At 46.7% G+C, this 24185-nt stretch overlaps 1 protein-coding gene across 1 annotated transcript; it reads left to right on the forward strand.

The window, feature by feature from the left end:
* Positions 1-730: 730 nt before the first annotated feature.
* LOC147207162 (up-regulator of cell proliferation-like) lies at positions 731-17037 on the forward strand. The gene is made up of 3 exons (XM_086106230.1): positions 731-782; positions 1090-1161; positions 12162-17037. The coding sequence occupies exons 2-3, from the start codon at positions 1125-1127 to the stop codon at positions 16817-16819; spliced, it is 4695 nt and encodes a 1564-aa protein (XP_085962356.1). The 5' UTR covers positions 731-782; positions 1090-1124; the 3' UTR covers positions 16820-17037.
* The last annotated feature ends 7148 nt before the right edge of the window (positions 17038-24185 follow it).

Below are 24185 nucleotides of genomic sequence, written 5' to 3' on the forward strand. Positions count from 1 at the left end.
CACGCAGGCCCGGGGAGAACATGCAAACTCCACACAGGGAGGCCGGAGCTGGAATCGAACCCGGTACCTCTGCACTGTGAAGCCGACGTGCTAACCACTGGTCTACCGGGCCGCCACATCTGATACAATACCTTGGCATTATGATGTTCTTTTGCAATAATTGCAGATATAATCACTGATGCTATTGTGATTTCAGAGAACTAGAAGACAAAGAGGAATGTGGAAGAGCCACATACTGCAGTTGCATATACATAGTTCCATTGAGGAACATCGTGATAAGAAAACAAAAACATTCTGTTGTCCTTCACAGCAACTTACTTGCCTCATGGACCAGAAAAACATATGTACTGGTACTGAAAACATATTCAGCAACTATATTGCATCAAGCCATGGTGCAATACAGTTGCTGGGGGTGTTTCCAGTACTAGTCCAAAAGGAATCAATACACTTTGTCGTACAAACAACAAGTGTTGACTTTGCTATTTCTTGTCAACCACTTCCAAATAGCATTATATCAAACAAAAATGAATTGACTTAACATCAATTAAAGGTTTTATGACTGACCAAGATAATACGATTGGATCAAATCAGCTAACAACAAATATTTAAGTTCTTCACAGTGCCTTCCTGTGTAACACAAACAGCCAAAGAAGGAGCTAAAACAATTCAATGGAGACCTGCTTTTCAGGTTTCTCAAATGCTTTCGGTTTCTGTTAACTGCCCTTAAATACGGTGGTACAGTGGTACAGTCAGCTTCAGAATGCTGGAGGCTGACATGCAAGGTAAGTGAAATTTTGAGATGTGGATGATGAAAAACACATTTTCACCAGGTAATTGTATGTGTGTGTGTATGTGTTTGTGTGTGTGTGTGTGTGAGCGAGAGAGAGCTCAACCAGTAATCAGCAACATTTTGGGTATTCTATATTTTGGGTCCAGCGACCTTTGTGAGGATAAAGCGGATCAGGAAATGGAAAGATGGATGGATATACTTTGGGAGTTGAAGTGATTAAAAAAAAAAGAAAAGAAACCAATTCTGGGTGTTAAAAAAAAAAACACAGGAGAGAGACCTAACAATGATATTGCCTTTAGGTTGCTAAAGACAAGCCATCAGAGGATCCCAAAACATGGCTGCCGTGAGCACTGAAGGACAAAACCCAACAGGTACATTCATTTTTAAAAGTATATGTAGCCGTGTCTTTGGAAAGACAAGACTGAACACAAAATAAAAATTTATGTGGGCTTTATTCCCACTGAAGACTGAGAAAGACTGAGCGGTTAACTGAATTTTAAGAGTTCAAAAACAAAAGGGATCAGAGATCACAGAAAATTATCTAACAGATTAAAGAAAATTACACAATAAAACAACAGTAGTGGTTAGCTTGATAGGAAAACAGAAATAAAAATACACTATTTCCAAGCCACAATACTCCATTAAACTCGAACAATCATTACAACCCAGTGTTTTGCAGTGTTGTGTCCAAGGACCGGCAACCCGAGGCCAAGGCCAAGGCCAAGGACTTGGAAAATTTTCCGGGGCAAGGCCAAGGCCAAGGACTTGCCTCCGAGGCCAAGGACCAAGGACTGATTTTGAAACTGAGGCCTAGCTGAGGACATGTATAAAACAATGCTATCATACCACTTGGCAGGTCTTCATGATTTGCAACACCCCTCCATTATAACCCCTTGCACTCCCTAACGCTTGAATGAAGTGTTTTTATTCAAAGAGTAGAACAGTCAGGGTACGTGTTATTTATACTGAGAAAAAAAAATAAAATCATATGGTATACATTTATGAATTAATGTTTTAGTGCAGTAGTTTCTTAATATGAAGTAAATCAACACTCAACAGGCATGACATGGCACGGAAGACAAGTTGAGAAAGACTTTGCATAGAAGTCAATCACTGACTGCAGAAAAGGCGGTAATCTCTGCAGTGATAATTTTACAGTTTATCCCAGGGACTCGCTGCCGCTGATCAGAAAAGTATGAGTGCCGTTATGGATTGAGAGAGTACTAATTTCGAATTCTGAAAGGGTCTACTTATTCAATTGCATATGATAATAACACAAACAACAACATATACAGTACATACAATGATAAACAAATGCTGCAAAAATATAAATAATTCAGGAGCAGGCCTGAGGATTTCGTAAATTCATGGCAACCGTTTTTCGGTTCCGTCGGATTACCCAATGGGAAACCACGATAACAAATGTTGGGTTCCGTAAACGTTCATCATGGGAACCCATTTTTCTATTTTGACTGATATTGATAATCAAGAATTCCGAAACTCAAAAGTATAATGTTTCAAGGGTCAATGTTTGTAAACGATGCATTAACAATGAACATTACATCAGCAGCTGTGTACTCCAGGTTTATTCCAAAAAATAAATGGATCAAAAACTGGTGTACTCATGTGGCATCATCAGAGTATTTTTTCCAATCTCACACTGCAAAGATTAATTGACTGGTAATCATTAATACAGGTAAGTATTGATGTGGCTTGACATCCTCTTCCCAAGACGATGCATGTGTAATCTACGATCAATTTGACGAAAGAATTTAACACACGTCATCATGAGTTCTACCAACAGTTAACATTAGCATTACTACACCTTGTGACGAATGTTTTATTCATAAAGTTACCATGCTACAACCAGTAAATTATAGAATAACCAATACTGTTTCATAATATTTTTCACAGCGATTAGCCTACAAATCTAATGACCAATTTGCCTCGTAATCGTGCCTCGTGTCGTATTTCGCTCTCGCGTTGTATTTCGCTCTTGCGTTCTGTGCATACGTCACAGGTGAGTTTAGTGGTACACCCTTTGGACGATTCATACGAAAAATCAGACTAGCATTCCCATTTCTTAAATATCGTAATTAGTAGACCTAGGTGAGTTTTTTTCACCGCCATCTTAAACTTTCATCTGCGCGATTCCTCAGTTTGCGGACTAAAATAACAACCCGCATGCGCACCTAACGTCGTCTGTTGTGTCCCCCCCCCCCCCCCCCAACACTGAAAACAAAACAAAACGAAAGTAAATTAGAAGAAACACACTCACACACCACATCACATCACAAACACACAAACAGGCGCAGTGAAATCGCGTGGATCACACAGTCAATTCAAGTGTGGTGACTTTTATAATTAAACAATTTTTCGGTACCGTGAAAATGACACCACGGAAACGACACGCTACCGGTCACGATTGTTACTGTGAAATCCTCAGGCTTGCCATAGTTTTTTTGTCTGTTTGTTTGTTTTGCCTGAGAAATTTCCTTGCGTCCCAAAAACGCACATTGTTTGGAACTGTGCGTCAGGGGCGGTTCTGGATCAATTTCACTGTGGGGGCCGGGCTGGGGCCAGGGGTTTTGATGGGGGGGCATATTCAACCCAGGGCTAAAAAGACAGATTCTAAATCTTATTTGACTTTTTATTTCTTGAGACTTTGAAATTGTAGTCATAACATTACAGTGATGAGAAAAAAACAGTATTAGGAGGGCTAAAATGTCTGCAAGCGTAACAATACGCCGTGTCCATCTGTTGAGAATATTCAAGCCAGGGGATGATATGGTACCAGCCTGCCGGGGACAAAAATTGCAAATACACTGAAGCTAGATGTTTTACATGCATATAATTATCCAAATTTTAAAAGGCAATGTCTTATATATTGATCCTGTTAAATAAAAATTAAAATAAAAGGGAGACTAAAAAAGTTACACACACACACACACACACGCGCGCGCACACAAACACACACACACACACGCACACACTCACATGCACACACGCGCACACACACACACACGCAAATAGCACTTGTGTCGTGGTAATTTCCTTCTCTGAGGACTGCTTCTCATTTTCCCGCTCATTTTTAAATGGCGCAGCGCACTAAAGGGTCCGACTAGAATGTTAAATCACGCACTTTGGTTCCACCTTTCGCGTCGGCGACTCGGCACGACTGCGTAATCTGCGCTCGGAGGCGGGGCCACAGGGGGGGCCAAAATCGGTGCTGCAGGGGCACTGGCCCCCGCTGGCCCCCCCCCAGAACCGCCACTGCTGTGCGTCCCGTGGGAAAATTATGCGTCTAGGACGCGGGACGCAGAGGTAACGAGATGGCTGAATCTCTAACCATTCTCTCAGTACTACTATTATTACCACTACCACTGCATTAATTAATACCTTCAACTTCACAATAATAATAATAAATAATTAAATCAACCATGATTTTAAACTATGTATTATCAATATTCATTATTCCAAACATGAGAAAGCATTCAGCAAACATAACTGGAATCGAGCAAAAGGACTCCAAATCCCAACGGCCAAACCCGGAAGTGAAGTGCCGACATTATTGACTCCAGCTGTAACGCAAATTACTTGGTTCAAACAAACATTCTAGTGCGACCGCACAAACGTGACGACTGTGCAAAAATAACTAAATAAAAGACACCACTGTTACAGAAAGGCTTTACACGCTATTTAAACTGCTGATCGCGAACGGAACGAACCGTGATTGAAACTAACTGTGATGCCGCTCTTTACACGTAGCGCTAACTGTTACCTGTCAGTGGCAGACCCGCCCCTCTTAAAGCAACAGAGTTAATCCATCAATATGGGTTTCCTTCGATGGAATTTATTAGATTCCTTCGTGATTTTTGCGGTCCTTATGCAAGGGATTCGAGGCTCTAATCCCTCATTGTGTCCGAGGACCGGCAATCCTAGGCCAAGGACTTGACTCCCAAGGACCAAGGACTTGAATCCGAGGCCAAGGCCAAGGACCAAGGACCGCCCCTCGGTCCTCGAGGCCAAGGACCGGCTCAAGGAACACATCTCTGGTGTTTTGAGAGGTGTACACACTTACTCAATACGTTCCGGCGTGTTGGGTGGACACGAAACACGTGGAAAAACATAAATTATCTCCCCTCTAAAGACACATAAAGCAGTTCATATAATTTCACAGTTAAAAAAAAAACACATTCACACCTTGTCACACTGCAAACACTTACGCTGTACAGCCGTTTACAGGACCAACCAGAGGAAGCATTCAATTTCCAAAACCACGATCTCTGACTCTAAAAATATTACAACAATCAATCACTCATCCAAATACAACCCCAAACATGCGCTTCATGGTAAAGTAGTTCACAATACCAATTACCTGAATATCGCCTGGGTCACAATGACGATTATTGGTTTTTCAAGTTGGGACGAGCGGCATACACAGTTCAGTGACTATCTTCCTTCACGTGCATGTCATCTTCCCCCACTTCCTGGTCTGATTCTCGCTGGCGCTATATGTTCCCGCGTGATTTGATCTAGCATTACTTTTAAAGAGACAGTGCTATCAAGACAGCCCCCGCTACAATATTAAAGTATGGTTCACCTGGTTACATATAGACAAGAAAATATTTTGCATGTCTAATTATGAGAAGAGGGCAATAGGGCTTTGGGGTGAACTCAATTTGGGTGCAACTGAAAAAAAAATCATTAGCAACCTGTCGATGGAGGTTGGAAAGAGGGATGGAACAAAGTCTCCTGACTCTAAAGCTAAACACAACACAGAATGAGGTTTCAACGTTGAAGAACATTCCTTAACTCGGGTCGCGGGAGCAGCAGCTTTAGGAGGGAAGCCCAGACTTCCCTCTCCCCAGCCACTTCTTCGAGCTCTTCCTGGCAGATCCCGAGGCGTTCCCATGCCAGCTGGGTGACATAGTCTCTCCAGCGTGTCCTGGGTCGTCCTCGGGGTCTCCTGCCAGTGGTACATGCCCGAAACACCTCACCAGGGAGGCGTCCAGGAGGCATCCTAATTAGATGCCCGAGCCACCTCATCTGGCTCCTCTCGATGTGGAGGAGAAGCGGCTCTACTCTGAGCCCCTCCCGGATGACAGAGCTTCTCACCTTATCTCTAAGGGAGAGCCCGGACACCCCGCGGAGAAAACTCATTTCGGCCGCTTATATCCGGGATCTCGTTCTTTCGGTCACGACCCATAGCTCGTGACCATAGATGAGGGTTGGGACATAGATCGACCGGTAAATTGAGAGCTTCGCCCTTTCGCTCAGCTCCGTCTTTACCACGACAGACCGATACAACGTCTGCATCACAGCAGACGCTGCACCGATCCGCCTGTCGATCTCTCGCTCCCTCCTGCCCTCACTTGTGAACAAGACCCCAAGATACTTAAACTCCTCCACTTGGGGCAAGATCTCCTCCCCGACCCGGAGAGGGCACTCCACCCTTTTCCGACTGAGGACCATGGTTTCAGATTTGGAGGTGCTGATCTTCATCCCAACCGCTTCACACTCGGCTGCGAAACGCTCCAGTGAGAATTGGAGAGCCCTGCTTGAAGGAGCCAACAGTACCACATCATCTGCAAAACCAGAGATGCTATAGTGAGGACCGCCAAAACGGACCCCTCAACGCTTCGGCTGCGCCTATAAATTCTGTCCATAAAGGAGTCCAACCCTCACTGGAAACGATTCCGACTTATTGCTGGCAATGCGAACCAAACTCTGACATCGGCATAAGGACCGAACAGCCCATATCAGGGGGCTCGGTACAACATACTCCCGAAGCACCCCCCACAGAACTCCCCGAGGGACACGGTCAAACGTATTCTCCAAGTCCACAAAACACATGTAGACTGGTTGGGCAAGTTCCCACGTACCCTCGAGGACCCTGCTAAGGGTGTAGAGCTGGTCCACAGTTCCACGGCCAGGACGAAAACCACACTGCTCCTCCTCACTCTGAGGCTCGACTTCCTGACGGACACTCCTCTCCAGCACCCCTGAATAGACCTTACCAGGGAGGCTGAGGAGTGTGATCCCTCTGTCGTTGGAACACACCCTCCGGTCCCCCTTTTTGAAAAGAGGGACCACCACCCCAGTCTGCCAATCCAGAGGCACTCTCCCCGATGAGCACGCGATGCTGCAGAGGCGTGTCAACCAGGACAGCCCCACAGCATCCAGAGCCTTGAGGAACTCCAGGCGGATCTCATCCACCCCTGGGGCCTTGCCACCGTGCAGCTTTTTAACCACATCGGTGACTTCAACCACAGAGATAGGAGAGCCCACCTCAGGGTCCTCAGACTCTGCTTCCTCTGAGGAAGGCGTGTTGGTGGAGTTGAGGTCTTCGAAGTACTCTGCCCACTGGTTCACAACGTCCCGAGTCGAAGTCAGCAGCGCCCCATCCCCACTGTACACAGTGTTAGTGGTGCACTGCTTCCCCCTCCTGAGACGTCGGATGGTGGACCAGAATTTCCTCGAAGCCGTCCGGAAGTCGGCTTCCATGGCCTCACCGAACTCTTCCCACGCCCGGGTTTTTGCCTCGGCGACCACCGAAGCTGCGTTCCGCTTAGCCAGTCGATACCCGTCAGCTGCCTCTGGGGTCCCACAGGCCATAAAGGCCCGATAGGACTCCTTCTTCAGCTTGACGGCATCCCTTACTGCTGGTGTCCACCAGCGAGTATGGGGGTTGCCGCCACGACAGGCACCAACCACCTTACGGCCACAACTCAGATTGGCCGCCTCAACAATCGAGGCACGGAACATGGTCCATTCGGACTCAATGTCCCCCACCTCCCCCGGGACATGGGAAAAGCTCTGCCGGAGGTGGGACTTGAAACTCTTTCTGACAGGGGATTCCACCAGACGCTCCCAACAAACCCTGAGAATACGTTTGGGTCTGCCAGGATGGACCGGCATCTTCCCCCACCATCGGAGCCTACTCAACACCAGGCGGTGATCAGTTGACAGCTCCGCCCCTCTCTTCACCCGAGTGTCCAAAACATGCGGCCGCAAATCCGATGATACAACCACAAAGTCAATCATCGAACTGCGGCCTTGGGTGTCCTGGTGCCAAGTGCACAGATAGACACCCTTATGTTTGAACAAGGTGTTCGTTATGGACACTCCGTGATGAGCACAGAAGTCCAACAATAAAACACCACTCGAGTTCTGATCGGTGGGGCCAATCACGCCCTTCCAGGTCTCACTGTCATTGCCCACGTGAGCATTGAAGTCCCCCAGCAGAACAAGGGAGTCCCCCGCCGGAATACTCTCCAGCACACCCTCCAAGGACTCCAAAAAGGGTGGGTACGCTGAGCTGCTGTTTGGTGCATATGCACAAACAACGGTCAGGACCCGTCCCCCCACCCGAAGGTGGAGGGAGGCAACCCTCTCGTCGACCGGTGTGAACCCCAATGTACAGGCACTGAGCCGGGGGGCAATGAGTATGCCCGCACCTGCTCTGCGCCTCTCACCGTGAGCAACTCCAGAGTGGAAGAGAGTCCAACCCCTCTCGAGAGAACTGGTACCAGAACCCAGGCTATGTGTGGAGGTAAGTCCGACTATATCCAATCGGAACTTCTCTACCTCGCACACCAGCTCGGGCTCCTTCCCTGCAAGAGAGGTGACATTCCACGTCCCTAGAGCTAGCTTCTGCAGCCGAGGATCGGACCGCCAGGGTCCCCGCCTTTGGCTGCTGCCCAGCTCACATTGCACCCGACCTCTTTGGCCCCTCCTATGGGTGGTGAGCCCATGAGAAGGGGGACCCGCGTTGCTTCTTCGGGCTGAGCCCGGCCGGGCCCCATGGGTGTAGGCCCGGCCACCAGGCGCTGATCAACGAGCCCCACCTCCAGGCCTGGCTTCAGAGGGGGGCCCCGGTGACCCGCGTCCGGGCAAGGGAAACTGAGATCCATTAATTTTACTCATCATTAGGGGTCTTTGAGCCGAGCTTTGTCTGGTCCCTCACCTAGAACCTGTTTGCCATGGGTGACCCTGCCAGGGGCATAAAGCCCCAGACAACTTATCTCCTAGGATCATTGGGACACACAAACCCCTCCACCACGGTAAGGTGACGGCTCACGGAGGGGCATACCTTAACTTTTCTTTACAAATAATGCCTTAATGCGGAACTCACACACAAAAACGGTACCGTTCCCTGTCGAGTAATTCTTTGTTTTAAAATGAAATGAAAACAAAAGAAAAAGAAAAAAAATCCTCGCTTCCTGGAACACTCGGTCAACCATTCCTTCATTAGGCTTTCTACCATCCACGCTTTCGTGTCAACTTTAATGACAATATCTTTCCGGAGGTTTTCTTTCGGCATATGTAACCAGGTGAACAATACTGTGACGGTTGTAGTGAATGCTGCCTCGTTTCATAAATGGAGCACTGTTCCTTCAAAAGGAGCATTGGATAAACTTGTGAGAATTCTCGTGAGGCTTAGACCAGGAAGTGAAGTGCGACGAATGCTGAGCTGTGCATATCAGACCTGATGTATCTGCAATCGGCTGGTATTAAGAGTAAAATATCGTCGTTTGGGAGTTTGAACGGTGTCGAATGGTGGGTCGTGTTAACAGCCATGAAGCAGGGGAGATTAGTTGTTTTCTGCATGTTTCGGGCACATACAACATGCCTGAAAATACTCACAAGCTACTACTGTTGACTAGTCTTGTATACTTTTCTATTTGTCCGTCCCATTTGACATTTTCAGTCTTTTATTTTATGAATGCTGGACATTTTCTTTGTTCAGTCGTGAATAAAGCCTTCTTAAAAATTATTTTGTGTTCAGTCAAGTCTATCATAGAACTGGCCAGACAGCTTTCGGATTGCAGCCCAGCTCAAAACACAGGTGTAATGCGCCCTCTTGTGGTCGGTTCTTTTCACTGTGACACATGACAGTGTCTCACTGTTCCCTTTTCTGCTCGTGCGCTCCCTGGCGGCCGTTAATCTTCAAACAGGCCGCATCATTAAATAACGCACAGGGTTGAAAGCGTGTGACAAAAGTAGTATCTTATAGTCTGGAAATTGTAGTACTTTTTTTTTTTTTTTTTACTTGATTGAAAACTTGAAAAAGTTTTCATTCAGGTAAGCATTAAGAATTGCTCTTCAATGCCATGCAGCACAGCACAAGCAGACAGACACACAGCACATGGTGAAAAAATATATCATTGCAGTCTGTTGGACCGAGAAGTGTACAACACAGCCAGCTTCCATTAGTGGTCAAAACGAAGCAAAAGGAAGCGAGGAAGTATCTGTGTGTATCTGCTGAGTGTACTGACTACACTGACCACTCCTGAGACAGTAATCATTGCCTTCATGGTGGCAAATAAGCTACAAGCCATGCTAACTGCTAAACTAACCGTAGATTGACACGGCTAGCGTGTTTTAACACTGAAATTAAGTGCTTGGATGAGTCCACTTTTCCAGACAATTTTCTGGAACCGCATAAAATCGTAGTGTATTCAATATTGCAAAGCAAAATGGCAGTCATTTTACAGTGAATATTCCCATCTACGGACTTCTTTCAAACGGAAATTCCCTCACCCAGAATAAAAACTGATGCATTAAAATTTCGACGACGATGTTACATAAAGGGCGGCCCGGTAGTCCAGTGGTTAGCACGTCGGCTTCACAGTGCAGAGGTACCGGGTTCGATTCCAGCTCCGGCCTCCCTGTGTGGAGTTTGCATGTTCTCCCCGGGCCTGCGTGGGTTTTCTCCGGGTGCTCCGGTTTCCTCCCACATTCCAAAAAAAAAAACATGCATGTCAGGCTGAGTGGACGCTCTAAAATTGTCCCTAGGTGTGAGTGTGGGCGTGGATGGTTGTTCGTCTCTGTGTGCCCTGCAATTGGCTGGCAACCGATTCAGGGTGTCCCCCGCCTACTGCCCGGAGATGGCTGGGATAGGCTCCAGCACCCCCCGCGGCCCTAGTGAGGATCAAGCGGTTCGGAAAATGGATGGATGGATGGATGTTACATAAAATGATCAATTCATAACAACGGAATTTCCACTACCCGGAACCCGTAAGCCATACGGAAGCATGCAGTGGTGCAAACACAAGCAAGTCCCGCTCAATACCACGGAATAACTCTGTTTGCGCCGCTATTTACTCTCATTGGATACAAAACGGCAACATGCAAGTGACTCTATTAGCATGAGTTTTACTGGAATAGTGAACGATTTTTTTATTTCTTTCAAAGCTCCGGGTTTCCTGAACGCAACATACTCATAGCTGCTCTGCCACTGGCTTACCAAGCATCATCCTGGGCTCCGATTGGCCAAGAGGGACCTCAATAACTATGTGTGTAGATAGAGTGGAATACATCCGATTTGCTGCTCAGAGTAAATTGCTTGTGGCTCGACGGACAGTTGAGTAAACGAACGTTTCCTGGAATGCTTTACTTGTTATCATGAAAAAAAACTGACGCTAACTGGAGCGCTAATTAGAGAGAAGGCGAGTTCCATCGCGCGAACAATGGCCATCGAGGATTTCAAAGCGTCCCGTGGCAGGCTTTAAAAGTTCATTGCATAACATAAGCTGAACAACACTGTCTTGGGAGGCAATCGAGGGGAGGTCGAGTTAGAGACAGTGAGTGAGTGGAAAGAAAAATCCACCGGGTCTGTGACTCGTCTCATTTTAGAGCAAATAGTGCTATGTTTGTTAGACTGTATTTTGTTCATTTACCTGTACAGCTTTTGGTTTAGAAATTGTGGTAGGAGCATATATTTTTGCATTTCATTGCTTGTGTTGTTACACATGTATTTTGTTCACATACTTGCATGTTCATAAAGGACATGTACCATGCTGATTTCCCACATAGGGAAATTCTGTTACAAGGAAAGATTGGACAGCGCAAAAGAGATTCCTTACTAGAGAATATTTACTGTATAGTGCAGGAGTTATACCTAAAGCTTGGAGCAATAATGGGCACAGTACACAGCAAGCATACAATTAGCATAATTCAGCTAAATGCTACAATTAGAAATAAGTATCCGACACTCGGGGCATGCAGGGTTTTGTCTGCTTGTAGCTTTGCAAGCACATTGACATGTTGGTTTAACTTCTTGATTTGCTTATGAGAGAGATGCATGTCATTCACCATTTCAAGTTCAGGCACAATCCAACGAGAACACAAATCTGTGTTTGAAATGGTGAATTAAATAAATTTCATGTGCAATATAAGCCTCAGTCCACACTACCACTACTGCTGCTGTTGTTGTGTGTTGTTGAGTTTTGTATTTGTTTTATTTTATTCTATTTTTTTTTAATGCATGAAGGAGTGGCACCCAAATTTCGTTGTATGCTATACAATGACAATAAAGGCGATTCTGATTCTGATTCTGAAATCATCTTCTCTTTCTCCTTGACAGTTCTGTTCGACTTCCTCTCCAACCTTGGGCTGCAGAAGTATTTTCCGAACAAACTCACTCTTCAATCTCTTTTGGAAGTCAACAAAAGCAGCATCTACGAAAAAGTTGTTCTATCAGAGGATGAAATACCATTTTATTTCCTCAGAAATCTGTTCCAAATCAATGCTGGATGCAGGTACTGCACTCCGATATTAAGCAGCCATGAAGAACATGAAGACAGTCTTGACCTCCTGGACATTTACACGGCATGTGAATCAGCAAGCAGAGTTCATCCCCTTGACCTGATAGTAGGTCTATTTCTTTGTGCTGACAGCTTCTTGCAGCAGGAAATGGCCCTCAAGATGTCTTTATGTCAGTTTTCGGTCCCACTGCTGTTGCCCCATTGCAACAACAACCAGTGTACGCTGATGCTGTGGGCTCTGAGGGAAATCGTCAAAGAGTGGTGTCCACATGATTTGTGTCAAACGAGAGGATTCGTCGAGAACAACATTGTGCAAGCAACTATTCCATTTTTTTCCTTTGTGAGGCTAAAAAACTGCAGTTTATCTAAATCTCGTTTTTTAAATCACATCCTCAGTCGCGGCCAGCAGAATCACAATATGTTTTTACACAGAGACATGGAAGGAGGGGCATGGCCTCGGAAAATTTCAAATACGTTGGTGGAGGTCTGTTGGTTCCTTCCTTGTGGGAGAGCAAATCTTGATGTATTCCCAGAGCCAGTTACATTTGCCAATTTGCGAGGAAACATTTGTGAGTCACTCACACAATTTACTTTTCTTTATGAAGTATCCAATGCAATCTTTGTATTCTTGGACAAAATTGAAGACAAGGAGCACCAAGTTCTGACAGCTCTTCAAGATGCAAAATCCAAAATCTATTTTGTTGTTAATCGCAAAGAGAATGGGTGGGATGATATGACGTCTGTCAAGAAAACACTGCAAGAACTGGATATACCAAATAGCAAGGTTAAAATCAACGACTCACGGGTGAACGTGGCAGAGTTTTCTCAGCGACTTTGTGGAGCCATCAAGAACTTACTGTGTGACGTCAAAAGCACAACAAGTATTGAAAATATGATCGAAAAAGCCATTGAATTGGGCCTGTGTGTGGATGAAAACCAAACCCTCGAGCAGAAAAAAGCTGCTGAAGAGATCATGAGGGGCATTAGTGCCCGAAGTATACCACACTACAAAAAACAAGAACTTCCTTTGCAAGGAAAAAATTGGAAGAGGCTTTCACAATTAGAGATGAAGGCATGCCGAATAAATGATGTTGCCACTGTTGGCGTTGAGCATTACAAAGCTCAGCTTCAGGATGAGATAAGACAAATCTGGGAAGCGCAAAAGAAACAGAAGCGGCCCAAAGGAATGCAATGTTTTATTGACACTTTAGCAATGAGTGACAAAGAGAGAAGGACTTATTTCTTGAAGTGGATGAAGTTCATCTTTAATACTCATTCTCGTGAAAAATTGACTGCTCTGCGTAACAAATTCAAAGAGCAATGCAGAAATAAAGACGCCAAACTCATTGCGGAGATTGATCAGAATTTGTCTGACAGCTCCTTAGGAGTGGAACATTACATGAGAGAAATGGGACTCAACTACGAGGTTTCCATGCATTCAGACGATAGCGCGGAGAAATTGGTTCATTTGCCCGCTGTCGCTGCTGAAATGCTGTTGGATGGTTATCCATTGGAGTTTTTGGACGGAGATGCGTCAAACATCCCAGAGAAGTGGGTGACAGATGTTCTCATGGAGCTTCACAAGAAGGTCGGAGGGAAGAGCAGGCTGTTAGTTCTGGCTGTGCTTGGTGTTCAAAGTACTGGAAAATCAACTCTTCTCAACACCATGTTTGGCGTTCACTTTCCGGTCAGCAGCGGCAGATGTACAAGAGGGGCTTACATGCTGTTCCTCAGAGTTGGAGACGATATACAAACTGAGTTGGGTTGCGACTTCATCCTTCTCATTGATACCGAAGGTCTGAAATCCCCTGAGCTTGCACAACTCGAAGATAGCTACGAGCATGACAACCAACTGGCGACCTTCGTCATTGGCTTGAGTGATGTCACCGTGATCAACATTGCAATGGAGAATGCAGTCGAAATGAAAGATGTCCTGCAAATTGTCGTCCATGCCATCATGCGAATGAAACAAATAGGGAAAAAACCAATCTGTCATTTCGTGCACCAAAATGTGGCCGGAGTCTCAGCTCATACCAAAAACTTGACAGAACGTCAACATCTGTTGGACCAACTCAACGAAATGACAGAAATTGCAGCCGAAATGGAGAGAAACCCTTTGATTCAGGCATTCACAGATGTGGTTGACTATGACTTGGAACACAACAACTGGAACATCCCGGGACTTTGGCATGGGACGCCTCCGATGGCACCAGTGAACATTGGTTACAGTGAGGCTGTCGCGGAGTTTAAGAAAAATCTTCTGGAGACAGTTGGAAAAGAAAGAAGCGATGCCTTCTCAAAGATCCCCGAGTTTCTCGAATGGATGAGAAGTCTGTGGAAGTCAGTGAAGTATGAGAACTTCATCTTTAGTTTCAGAAACACACTTGTGGCCCATGCTTACGACAGCCTCTGCAAAGAGTTTTCACAGTGGGAATGGGAGATGCGAAAAGAAATCCTCTCCTGGCAGACAGCAGCAGAATTTGAAATCTTAAATGCAAGCAGTGAGGCTGACTCGGAAACATGGGACGCAGTGGTGGCATCAAAGAAATCAGAACTATGCGGGGAAATTGAAGTACAAAAAGGCAAATTGAATGCCAAACTCTATGATTATTACCGAAAGAAAGACAGACGTGTGAATTTGATCGAGAAATACAAAACCGACTTCATTAATAGTATCACAGGTCTGTCCAAGGATATTCTGTATTCAGTGAATACTAATTTGGACAGAGTCCTTGAGCTCAAGACCGGTTTGAAAAAGGCCCAGGACATCCAACGAGAGTACCGTGGTGTGATTGAAGAGAGAGTCATGAAACTTCTGAGTGACTTCAAAGACGTCAGGCTGTCTGATGACCAACTGAGAGAGGAGTTTGACAAAATGTGGGCTACCACTACGGCCAACGTACCCACAGTGAACGAACAAGACATACCTGCCTACATTCTCGCCCAACTGAGGAAAAATGTTCTCCATCGGAACGTGAATGAGAACTTCAGAGATATTGAAAACCTCATGCACTTGGGAATGGGCCAGTTTAAGACCAGAAGCGACCATGTTGACTCCATCATGAAGAAATTTCAACATATGTACAAGGGCAATTTACAATTGTTTGCAGACAATGTCATCGCAACGTCCATTCAGTTTATTCGTGATAAAACGAAGTCCAATGGTGACTACCATGACTCTTTCCCAAGGGATCTGCTGCAGTGGATTGATGAATTGCTTAATCAAGGGTACAAGTGTCACCAAACCAATACTCAGTTTGAGATTGACCTCAAACTTCATATCTGTGGCATTGCCGCAAGAGAATTTCTCAAGATGCACCAACGATTCCTGTCGAACAATGACCCCCGAACGCAGCTGGAAAAGTACAAGCACCAATACTTGTCGGATTTTCTGGATTTATACAAAGAGACCGATCACTGCCAACGCAAAGCAAACAATTTTGTCCAGCTCTGTATCAAGCCGTCCATTGAGGACTGCATCAACCGATCTTTGGGAATTGACATTGTCGATGAGATTTTGACAAGCAGTCATTCCATGACCTACAGTTCACGCTCGTGTTTCCAATTCGACATTCAGAAAGAGTTACTGCTGAAAGATGACTTCAACAGTTTTGTCAAGTACATATGTTCCTATGAAACATATGTGAAGGATCAGATCCTTGAACACATCTGCCAAAAAATGGACCAAGACGGTTTATTGTGCAAATTGAAGAAGAAGAAGTTGGAGGATGTAGTTTGTAAGTTATTAAATGCAATGGAGCAGGCCTCAAATAAATTGTCAGATGATGACACAAACATTCCGAATCTCGTCAACCAAATGCGCAAATATCTGATTAAAGACATTGTCATATCAGAAGAGGCACAACAGCACAGTCTGTTCCAGATCCAAAGCACGTGCGAGTCATTTACACAAAGCTTCATTGCAGCCTTGACTACATTAAAGGAAACACTCCTTGATGAATTTTCCAACACTGATGACACAACCAAAACGCTTAATAAACTTGCAATCAAACCGCAGAATGAGCTATTCAAGAGAATATTCGGATGTGGACAGCAGTGTCCATTTTGTAAAGTTCCCTGCGAAGCAGGTGGCAAAGAACACAGCAAACATCATGCGGCTGTACATCGACCACAGGGTCTTGGAAGATACAGAAATGATATCACAGAAGACCTCGTTGAATCGCTGTGTTCAACTGACGTGCAGAGTGATTGTAGATTTCTAAACCCCGCAAAACAAAGAGAGTGGGTTCAATACAAAGACTATGCTACCATCTTTCCTGACTGGCACATTCCCCCAGACCCCACAATGGAAGCATCAGACTTTTGGAAGTATGTCCTGGTACGCTACAATAAACAATTTGCGAAAAGGTATGAGGCCAAGCCGGCAAATGTTCCACAGGCCTGGAAGAAAATCACAAAGGAGCAAGCACTGAAGGGTTTGAGAGACACGTTCGGCATGACAGGAGGTAATTTGTAGTCTCATTGTGTGAGGTAAAAAATGATATGCAGTGTCCCCAGGTGGAGAAGAGAAAACCTCACAATGTATCATAATTTTGCTTGTTGAAAAAAAACACTGTCAAAAATGAATTTCAGTGTATCATGAAATTGTATTCACCTATCTATGACGTTCCACATTATTCGTGAGGATAAAGGTAGCGGACTTCAATAAAACAAAAGTCACGTGGTTTGGTTGAATTCCCAAATGTTGTTATTCTAATTGTTTTGTTTAGCTTTACAGTCAGCTTCAGCTGTGAGTAAATGCACTGCTTGAAAAAGCATATCTTTTTTGAGGAAGTGTTCCTGCCTGTCAAACTATACATGTGCTTAGAGAGTGGCGAAGAGACATCATCCACTTTGTTCCAGCACCCACTTTCTTTGGAGCCACAGTTGTGGAAAAAAAAGAAATTTGACAAAATACACGCACACAAAAAAGAACAATGTAAGCCATTTTACTGATAGGCAGTTTATTCACTTTCTTGTGAAGTTTCTGCTCCCATCTCGAGGTGAAACGCTAAAAGCTCACCGACAAAAAAAAAAAAAGAAAAGAAAAAAATACGAACAAGCGATGGTCCATAACTCAAAAAATGTCAGGCTCTTGTTAAATCAAGGTACCACTAAACACTGTATTTAGACACAGACAGAATATTTTCAACAGCTGGTGTCATGGACTTGCTGATCTTTATCATCTGAACCAATTTTTGTTCGAGACCCCACAGAGGATTAGCAAAGTGTAGCAAGTGTGTACTTAGTGCTGTAAGAGTGTGTGGAAATGACAAACATCCTGTCATAAAACATAAACTAAACAATATCAACACTTTCGAGGAAATGTCAGTTTGATACAGTACCAAGAGTGAATGGTGGGAGGTAGCATGGTGCCACAAAGCATTCAGACCATGAGAAAGGGGTCGCACATTTTGAAGCGGCAGCCACAGGTGACCCCAGCATGTGCGGAAGTGGTGCTGAGGCAGCTGCCTACATGGATATGTCATGCCACTTTTAAGCCAATGGAAACACTAATCAAGTGTGGCAAAAGGCATCAGCGCATCACACCTGTGTGCGAGATGGGAGGCGAAGGGACATTTGTGTTTGTCCTGGGGGGTTTGTCGACAACCCACGCAGCTTGGGTAGCTGACATGAGTGATGCCTGTATTCTAGGACGGGACTTTCTAAAAGCTGCAAAATGTGTGGTGGCCTTGGGAGCTGGGGTGCTCAACCTGCCGAGTGGTCAGCATGTAGGGCTGATCACGGCATCTCGACAGGGTACTCCAGGGGTGGCCGTCAACACTGCAGACCCTGCAGCGGAGAACACTGATGTGCAGATGACCCGACCCAGCCAGACCAAGACAGGAGCAGCGCTGACTCCTCGGCAGTCGACAGTAGATCGGGTAGAGGTTGCTCGCCTCGTGGGGCCACCAATGACATCCAGCCCAGCCATATCAGTGGAGTTCACCCCGGGTCGGCCAGCAGAGAACCGGACCAGGGATGTCCAGTCCATTTGGGAGAAGAACTGTGACGGCTTGGATGTCGAGCAGCTGTGGCAGGGACCGTGGGACTTTGAGTACAGTGATCCCTTGCTATTTCGCGGTTCATTTGTCGTGGCTTCAGTGCATCGCGGATTTTTTTAAACACATTCATTAAAAAAAAAAAACAATGTTTTTTTTTCATATACTGTACATGGAGTACAGTACTGTCTATGTTGCTCTATGTAACTCGCTGTTGTTTTGCTGACTTTCACAGCTTCTCGCGGACCGTTTGCGGACTGAAAATTATTTTAATATACTGTATATATATATATACTGTATATATATAGAGTATATATACATGTATATATACATATACATATATACACACAGTATATACTGTATATATATTAGAGCTGTCAAACGATTAAAATATTTAATCTAATTAAAAATGCAACTGTCATAATTAACTCAAATTCACAAAAAATTTATCATGATTACTCACACATTTTTTATCGTTTCTGAATTTCCTTTTATATATTTTTTGTCCTATTTTCCTCCATTTTAATGCTCTCATCAACATGGTATCATGAATCAGTTTTCTAGGTGCAAAATGCAAATATTTACTGAAATAAAAATTTCAATTTTCAATTTTACATGAACATTTTTCACTTGGAGCAGTTATTCACACAATCTCTCATACAATATTACTGTCCATCAATAACAGTGAAAAGAATATTTTGTCACACAACAGCTGCTTTAACAGCTCTTTTTATGGAATCAAAACAGAGCAATATAATATTATAAAGTGCACATCTAAGGTAAACTTTGACTGAGCCTACAGTGGATTTAAGCCATGGTTACATACTTCATTTTTCTCAAGTTTGCTTTGAACACAGCAGTCAGGCTATGTTGATTCTGTTGGTCCTTCTTGCGCGCAAGTCTCTCTACGGTTTTGTGTAGACATCAATTCGGATTACTACACTTGGTTCGATGACAACACTGGAGACGTTTTATTTTCGCTAGGTCGCTACCACTGCACCGCTGAACTTCACCGTCACTGTCAGACGAACACAGAGAAGCTCCACCCACTCTATTTATATGGACACAGAACACTGTAACCATCCATCCATCCATCCATCTTCTACCGCTTATCCGGGGCCGGGTCGCGGGGGCAACAGCTTTAGCAGGGAAGCCCAGACTTCCCTCTCCCTAGCTACTTCTTCCAGCTCTCCCCGGGGGATCACGAGGCGTTCCCAGGCCAGCTGGGTGACATAGTCACTCCAGCGTGTCCTGGGTCTTCCTCGGGGTCTCCTCCCGGTGGGACATGCCCGGAACACCTCACCAGGGAGGCGTTCAGGAGGCATCCGAATCAGATGCCCAAGCCACCTCATCTGGCTCCTCTCGATGTGGAGGAGAAGCGGCTCGACTCTGAGCCCCTCCCGGATGACCGAGCTTCTCACCTTATCTCTAAGGGAGAGCCCGGACACCCTGCGGAGAAAACTCATTTCGGCCGCTTGTATCCGGGATCTCGTTCTTTCGGTCACGACCCATAGCTCGTGACCATAGATGAGGGTTGGAACGTAGATCGACCGGTAAATTGAGAGCTTCGCCCTTTGGCTCAGCTCCTTCTTCACCACGACAGACCGATACAACGTCCGCATCACAGCAGACGCTGCACCGATCCGCCTGTCGATCTCTCGCTCCCTCCTGCCCTCACTCGTGAACAAGACCCCAAGATACTTAAACTCCTCCACTTGGGGCAAGATCTCTCCCCCGACCCGGAGGGGGCACTCCACCCTTTTCCGACTGAGGACCATGGTTTCAGATTTGGAGGTGCTGATTTTCATCCCAACCGCTTCACACTCGGCTGCGAAACGCTCCAGTGAGAGTTGGAGAGCCCCGTTTGAAGGAGCCAACAGCACCACATCATCTGCAAAAAGCAGGGATGCAATACTGAGGCCACCAAAACGGACGCCCTCAACGCTTCGGCTGCGCCTAGAAATTCTGTCCATAAAGATTATGAACAGAATCGGCGACAAAGGGCAGCCTTGGCGGAGTCCTACCCTCACTGGAAACGATTCCGACTTACTGCCGGCAATGCGAACCAAACTCTGACATCGGTGGTATAGTGACCGAATAGCCCGTATCAGGGGGTTCGGTACCCCATACCCACGAAGCACCCCCCACAGAACTCCCCGAGGGACACGGTCAAACGCCTTCTCCAAGTCCACAAAACACATGTAGACTGGTTGGGCGAATTCCCACATACCCTCGAGGACCCTGCTAAGGGTGTAGAGCTGGTCCACTGTTCCACGGCCGGGACGAAAACCACACTGCTCCTCCTCAATCTGAGGCTCGACTTCCTGACGGACCCTCCTCTCCAGCACCCCTGAATAGACCTTACCAGGGAGGCTGAGGAGTGTGATCCCTCTGTAGTTGGAACACACCCTCCGGTCCCCCTTTTTAAAAAGAGGGACTACCACCCCGGTCTGCCAATCCAGAGGCACTCTCCCCGTTGACCACGCGATGTTGCAGAGGCGTGTCAACCAGGACAGCCCCACAACATCCAGAGCCTTGAGGAACTCCGGGCGGATCTCATCCACCCCTGGGGCCCTGCCACCGAGGAGCTTTTTAACCACATCGGTGACTTCAACCACAGAGATAGGAGAGCCCACCTCAGGGTCCTCAGACTCTGCTTCCTCCAAGGAAGACGTGTTGGTGGAGTTGAGGAGGTCTTCGAAGTACACTGCCCACCGGTTCACAACGTCCTGAGTCGAAGTCAGCAGTGCCCCATCCCCACTGTACACAGTGTTAGTGGTGCACTGCTTCCCCCTCCTGAGACGTCGGATGGTGGACCAGAATTTCCTCGAAGCCGTCCGGAAGTCGGCTTCCATGGCCTCACCGAACTCTTCCCACGCTCGGGTTTTTGCCTCGGCGACCACCGAAGCTGCGTTCCGCTTGGCCAGTCGATACCCGTCAGCTGCCTCTGGGGTCCCACAGGCCATAAAGGCTCGATAGGACTCCTTCTTCAGCTTGACGGCATCCCTTACTGCTGGTGTCCACCAGCGAGTACGAGGGTTGCCGCCACGACAGGCACCAACCACCTTACGGCCACAACTCAGATTGGCCGCCTCAACAATCGAGGCACGGAACATGGTCCACTCGGACTCAATGTCCCCCGTCTCCCCCGGAACATGGGAAAAGCTCTGTCGGAGGTGGGAGTTGAAACTCCTTCTGACAGGGGATTCCGCCAGACGCTCCCAACAAACCCTCACAATACGTTTGGGTCTGCCAGGACGGACCGGCATCTTCCCCCACCATCGGAGCCTACTCACCACCAGGTGGTGATCAGTTGACAGCTCCGCCCCTCTCTTCACCCGAGTGTCCAAAACATGCGGCCGCAAATCCGATGATACAACCACAAGGTCGATCATCGAACTACGGCCCAGGGTGTCCTGGTGCCAAGTGCACATATGGACACCCTTATGTTTGAACAAGGTGTTCGTTATGGACAGTCCGTGACGAGCACAGAAGTCCAATAACAAAACACCACTCGAGTTCTGATCGGGGGGGCCGTTCCTCCCAATCACGCCCCTCCAGGTCTCACTGTCATTGCCCACGTGAGCATTGAAGTCCCCCAGCAGAACAAGGGAGTCCCCAGCAGGAGTACTCTCCAGCACACCCTCCAAGGACTCCAAAAAGGGTGGGTATGCTGAGCTGCCGTTTGGTGCATATGCACAAACAACAGTCAGGACCCGTCCCCCCACCTGAAGGCGGAGGGAAGCAACCCTCTCGTCTACCGGTGTGAACCCCAATGTACAGGCACTGAGCCGGGGGGCAATGAGTATGCCCACACCTGCTCTGCGCCTCTCACCTTGAGCAACTCCAGAGTGGAAGAGAGTCCAACCCCTCTCGAGAGAACTGGTACCAGAACCCAGGCTGTGTGTGGAGGCAAGTCCGACTATATCCAGTCGGAACTTCTCTACCTCACACACCAGCTCGGGCTCCTTCCCTGCCAGAGAGGTGACATTCCATGTCCCAAGAGCTAGCTTCTGCAGCCGAGGATCGGACCGCCAGGGTCCCCGCCTTTGGCTGCCGCCCAGCTCGCATTGCACCCGACCCCTTTGACCCCTCCCACGGGTGGTGAGACCATGAGAAGGGGGACCCACGTTGCCTCTTCGGGCTGAGCCCGGCCGGGCCCCATGGGTGTAGGCCCGGCCACCAGGCGCTTGCCAACGAGCCCCACCTCCAGGCCTGGCTCCAGAGGGGGGCCCCGGTGACCCGCGTCCGGGCAAGGGAAACTGAGTGCCATCGATTTTATCTATCATAAGGGGCTTTGTGAGCCATGCTTTGTCTGGTCCCTCACCTAGGACCTGTTTGCCATGGGTGACCCTGCCAGGGGCATAAAGCCCCAGACAACTTAGCTCCTAGGATCATTGGGACACACAAACCCCTCCACCACGGTAAGGTGACGGCTCACGGAGAGGCACTGTAACCTTCCACACAAAATAGTTCCAAACAAGTAACAATCGCGTCAGTGGCATACATCGTATACGTGTATGATACAGGTAACTTTGGTCTTGTCAGTGGAACAATCTGGCCACTTTTTAAAAGTAAATTTTCCATTCATAAACTCTTTGGAAGTATCCGTTTTCGGTGTCTCGCACTGCCGTGGCTGGCAAAACAAACGTGCGTGGGCCTATGCAGCGCGCTTGTTGTTTTGTTTCTGGTTTATTTATAGAGCAACGTAACATCCGCTGTGACGTGTGCCGCGTTAATCTCGCGAGAAAAAATTTAATCCCGTTAAAATTCATTTAAATTAATGCCAATAAAAACGCGCTAAACTGACAGCTCTAATATATATATATATATATATATATATATATATATATATACATTTTTTTAATGTTTACTGTATTTTGTTATTCATAAACTAACCTAACTTATACATGTTTAAATCTATTAGTATACAGGATTAAGTCATGTTAATTACTTCAAAATTTACTTCTACATGCATGTGTACCATTAAATTTTTTGATGTCCCAAGATGGCCGCCTGTGCGCCACTGTGTTCGGCGACGCTCCTGCCATTTCGTTTTTTTTTACTTTTCGCAATGCTTGTTACCTCCCTAACAGCGTCACGGTTGGTTTATGATCGCCGATCGTTGTTATTGATTCAACAACACGTTGGAGACTCGGCCGCGTTTTGGCAAGACGGTGGTGAAAAGACGCTACCTTGGCTAACCTGCCGGCTAATCTCTTCCGCGTTCGCTCGCCCCCTTCACAGAAGCGCCGCCGCCGTCGCCGTGACAAACGTAGCAGTCAGCTCGTGAAGCTAAAACGGGATCTGAGACACACTTCGATCGCTCCGGCATGGTGTGCCCTCGACCCCGTCGCCTCGTGCTTGCTAACAGTCGTTGGCTCTCCCATCGCACCATGGCATTTCTCAGGGAGGAATCCAGCGACAGCTTTTGAGGGAATTCCCCCGGGCTCGGCAATCGGAAGAGGCAATCCCTCCCATTGCTACTCCCACAAGGATCGCGTTGTTAAACGGCCGGTCGCTGACGAACAAGACCCATATTCTGAGGGAGTATTTCCTTTCCAATGACTTGGATTTCCTGTGTCTGACGGAGACTTGGGCAGGTACTGGTGAGTACAACACTTTAATTGAATTGTTGCCACCTGACTGTGGTTTCCTCAATACCCCGAGGACATCAGGCCGTGGTGGAGGAACGGTGAGTATCTTTAAGGACAATTTCAAATGTAAACGGTGCACATTCACCACATCGGCCACCAGCTTTGAAGCAACCTTCTTTGAAGTCGGTCGTGTTTTCCCGGTGCTCTGTGCTGTCATTTACCGTCCTCCTAAATACAACAAAGA

Source organism: Hippocampus guttulatus, chromosome 3 (genome assembly GCF_054856545.1).
Source record: "Hippocampus guttulatus isolate MCC_2025c chromosome 3, RoL_Hgut_1.0, whole genome shotgun sequence".
Taxonomy (NCBI): domain Eukaryota; kingdom Metazoa; phylum Chordata; class Actinopteri; order Syngnathiformes; family Syngnathidae; genus Hippocampus; species Hippocampus guttulatus.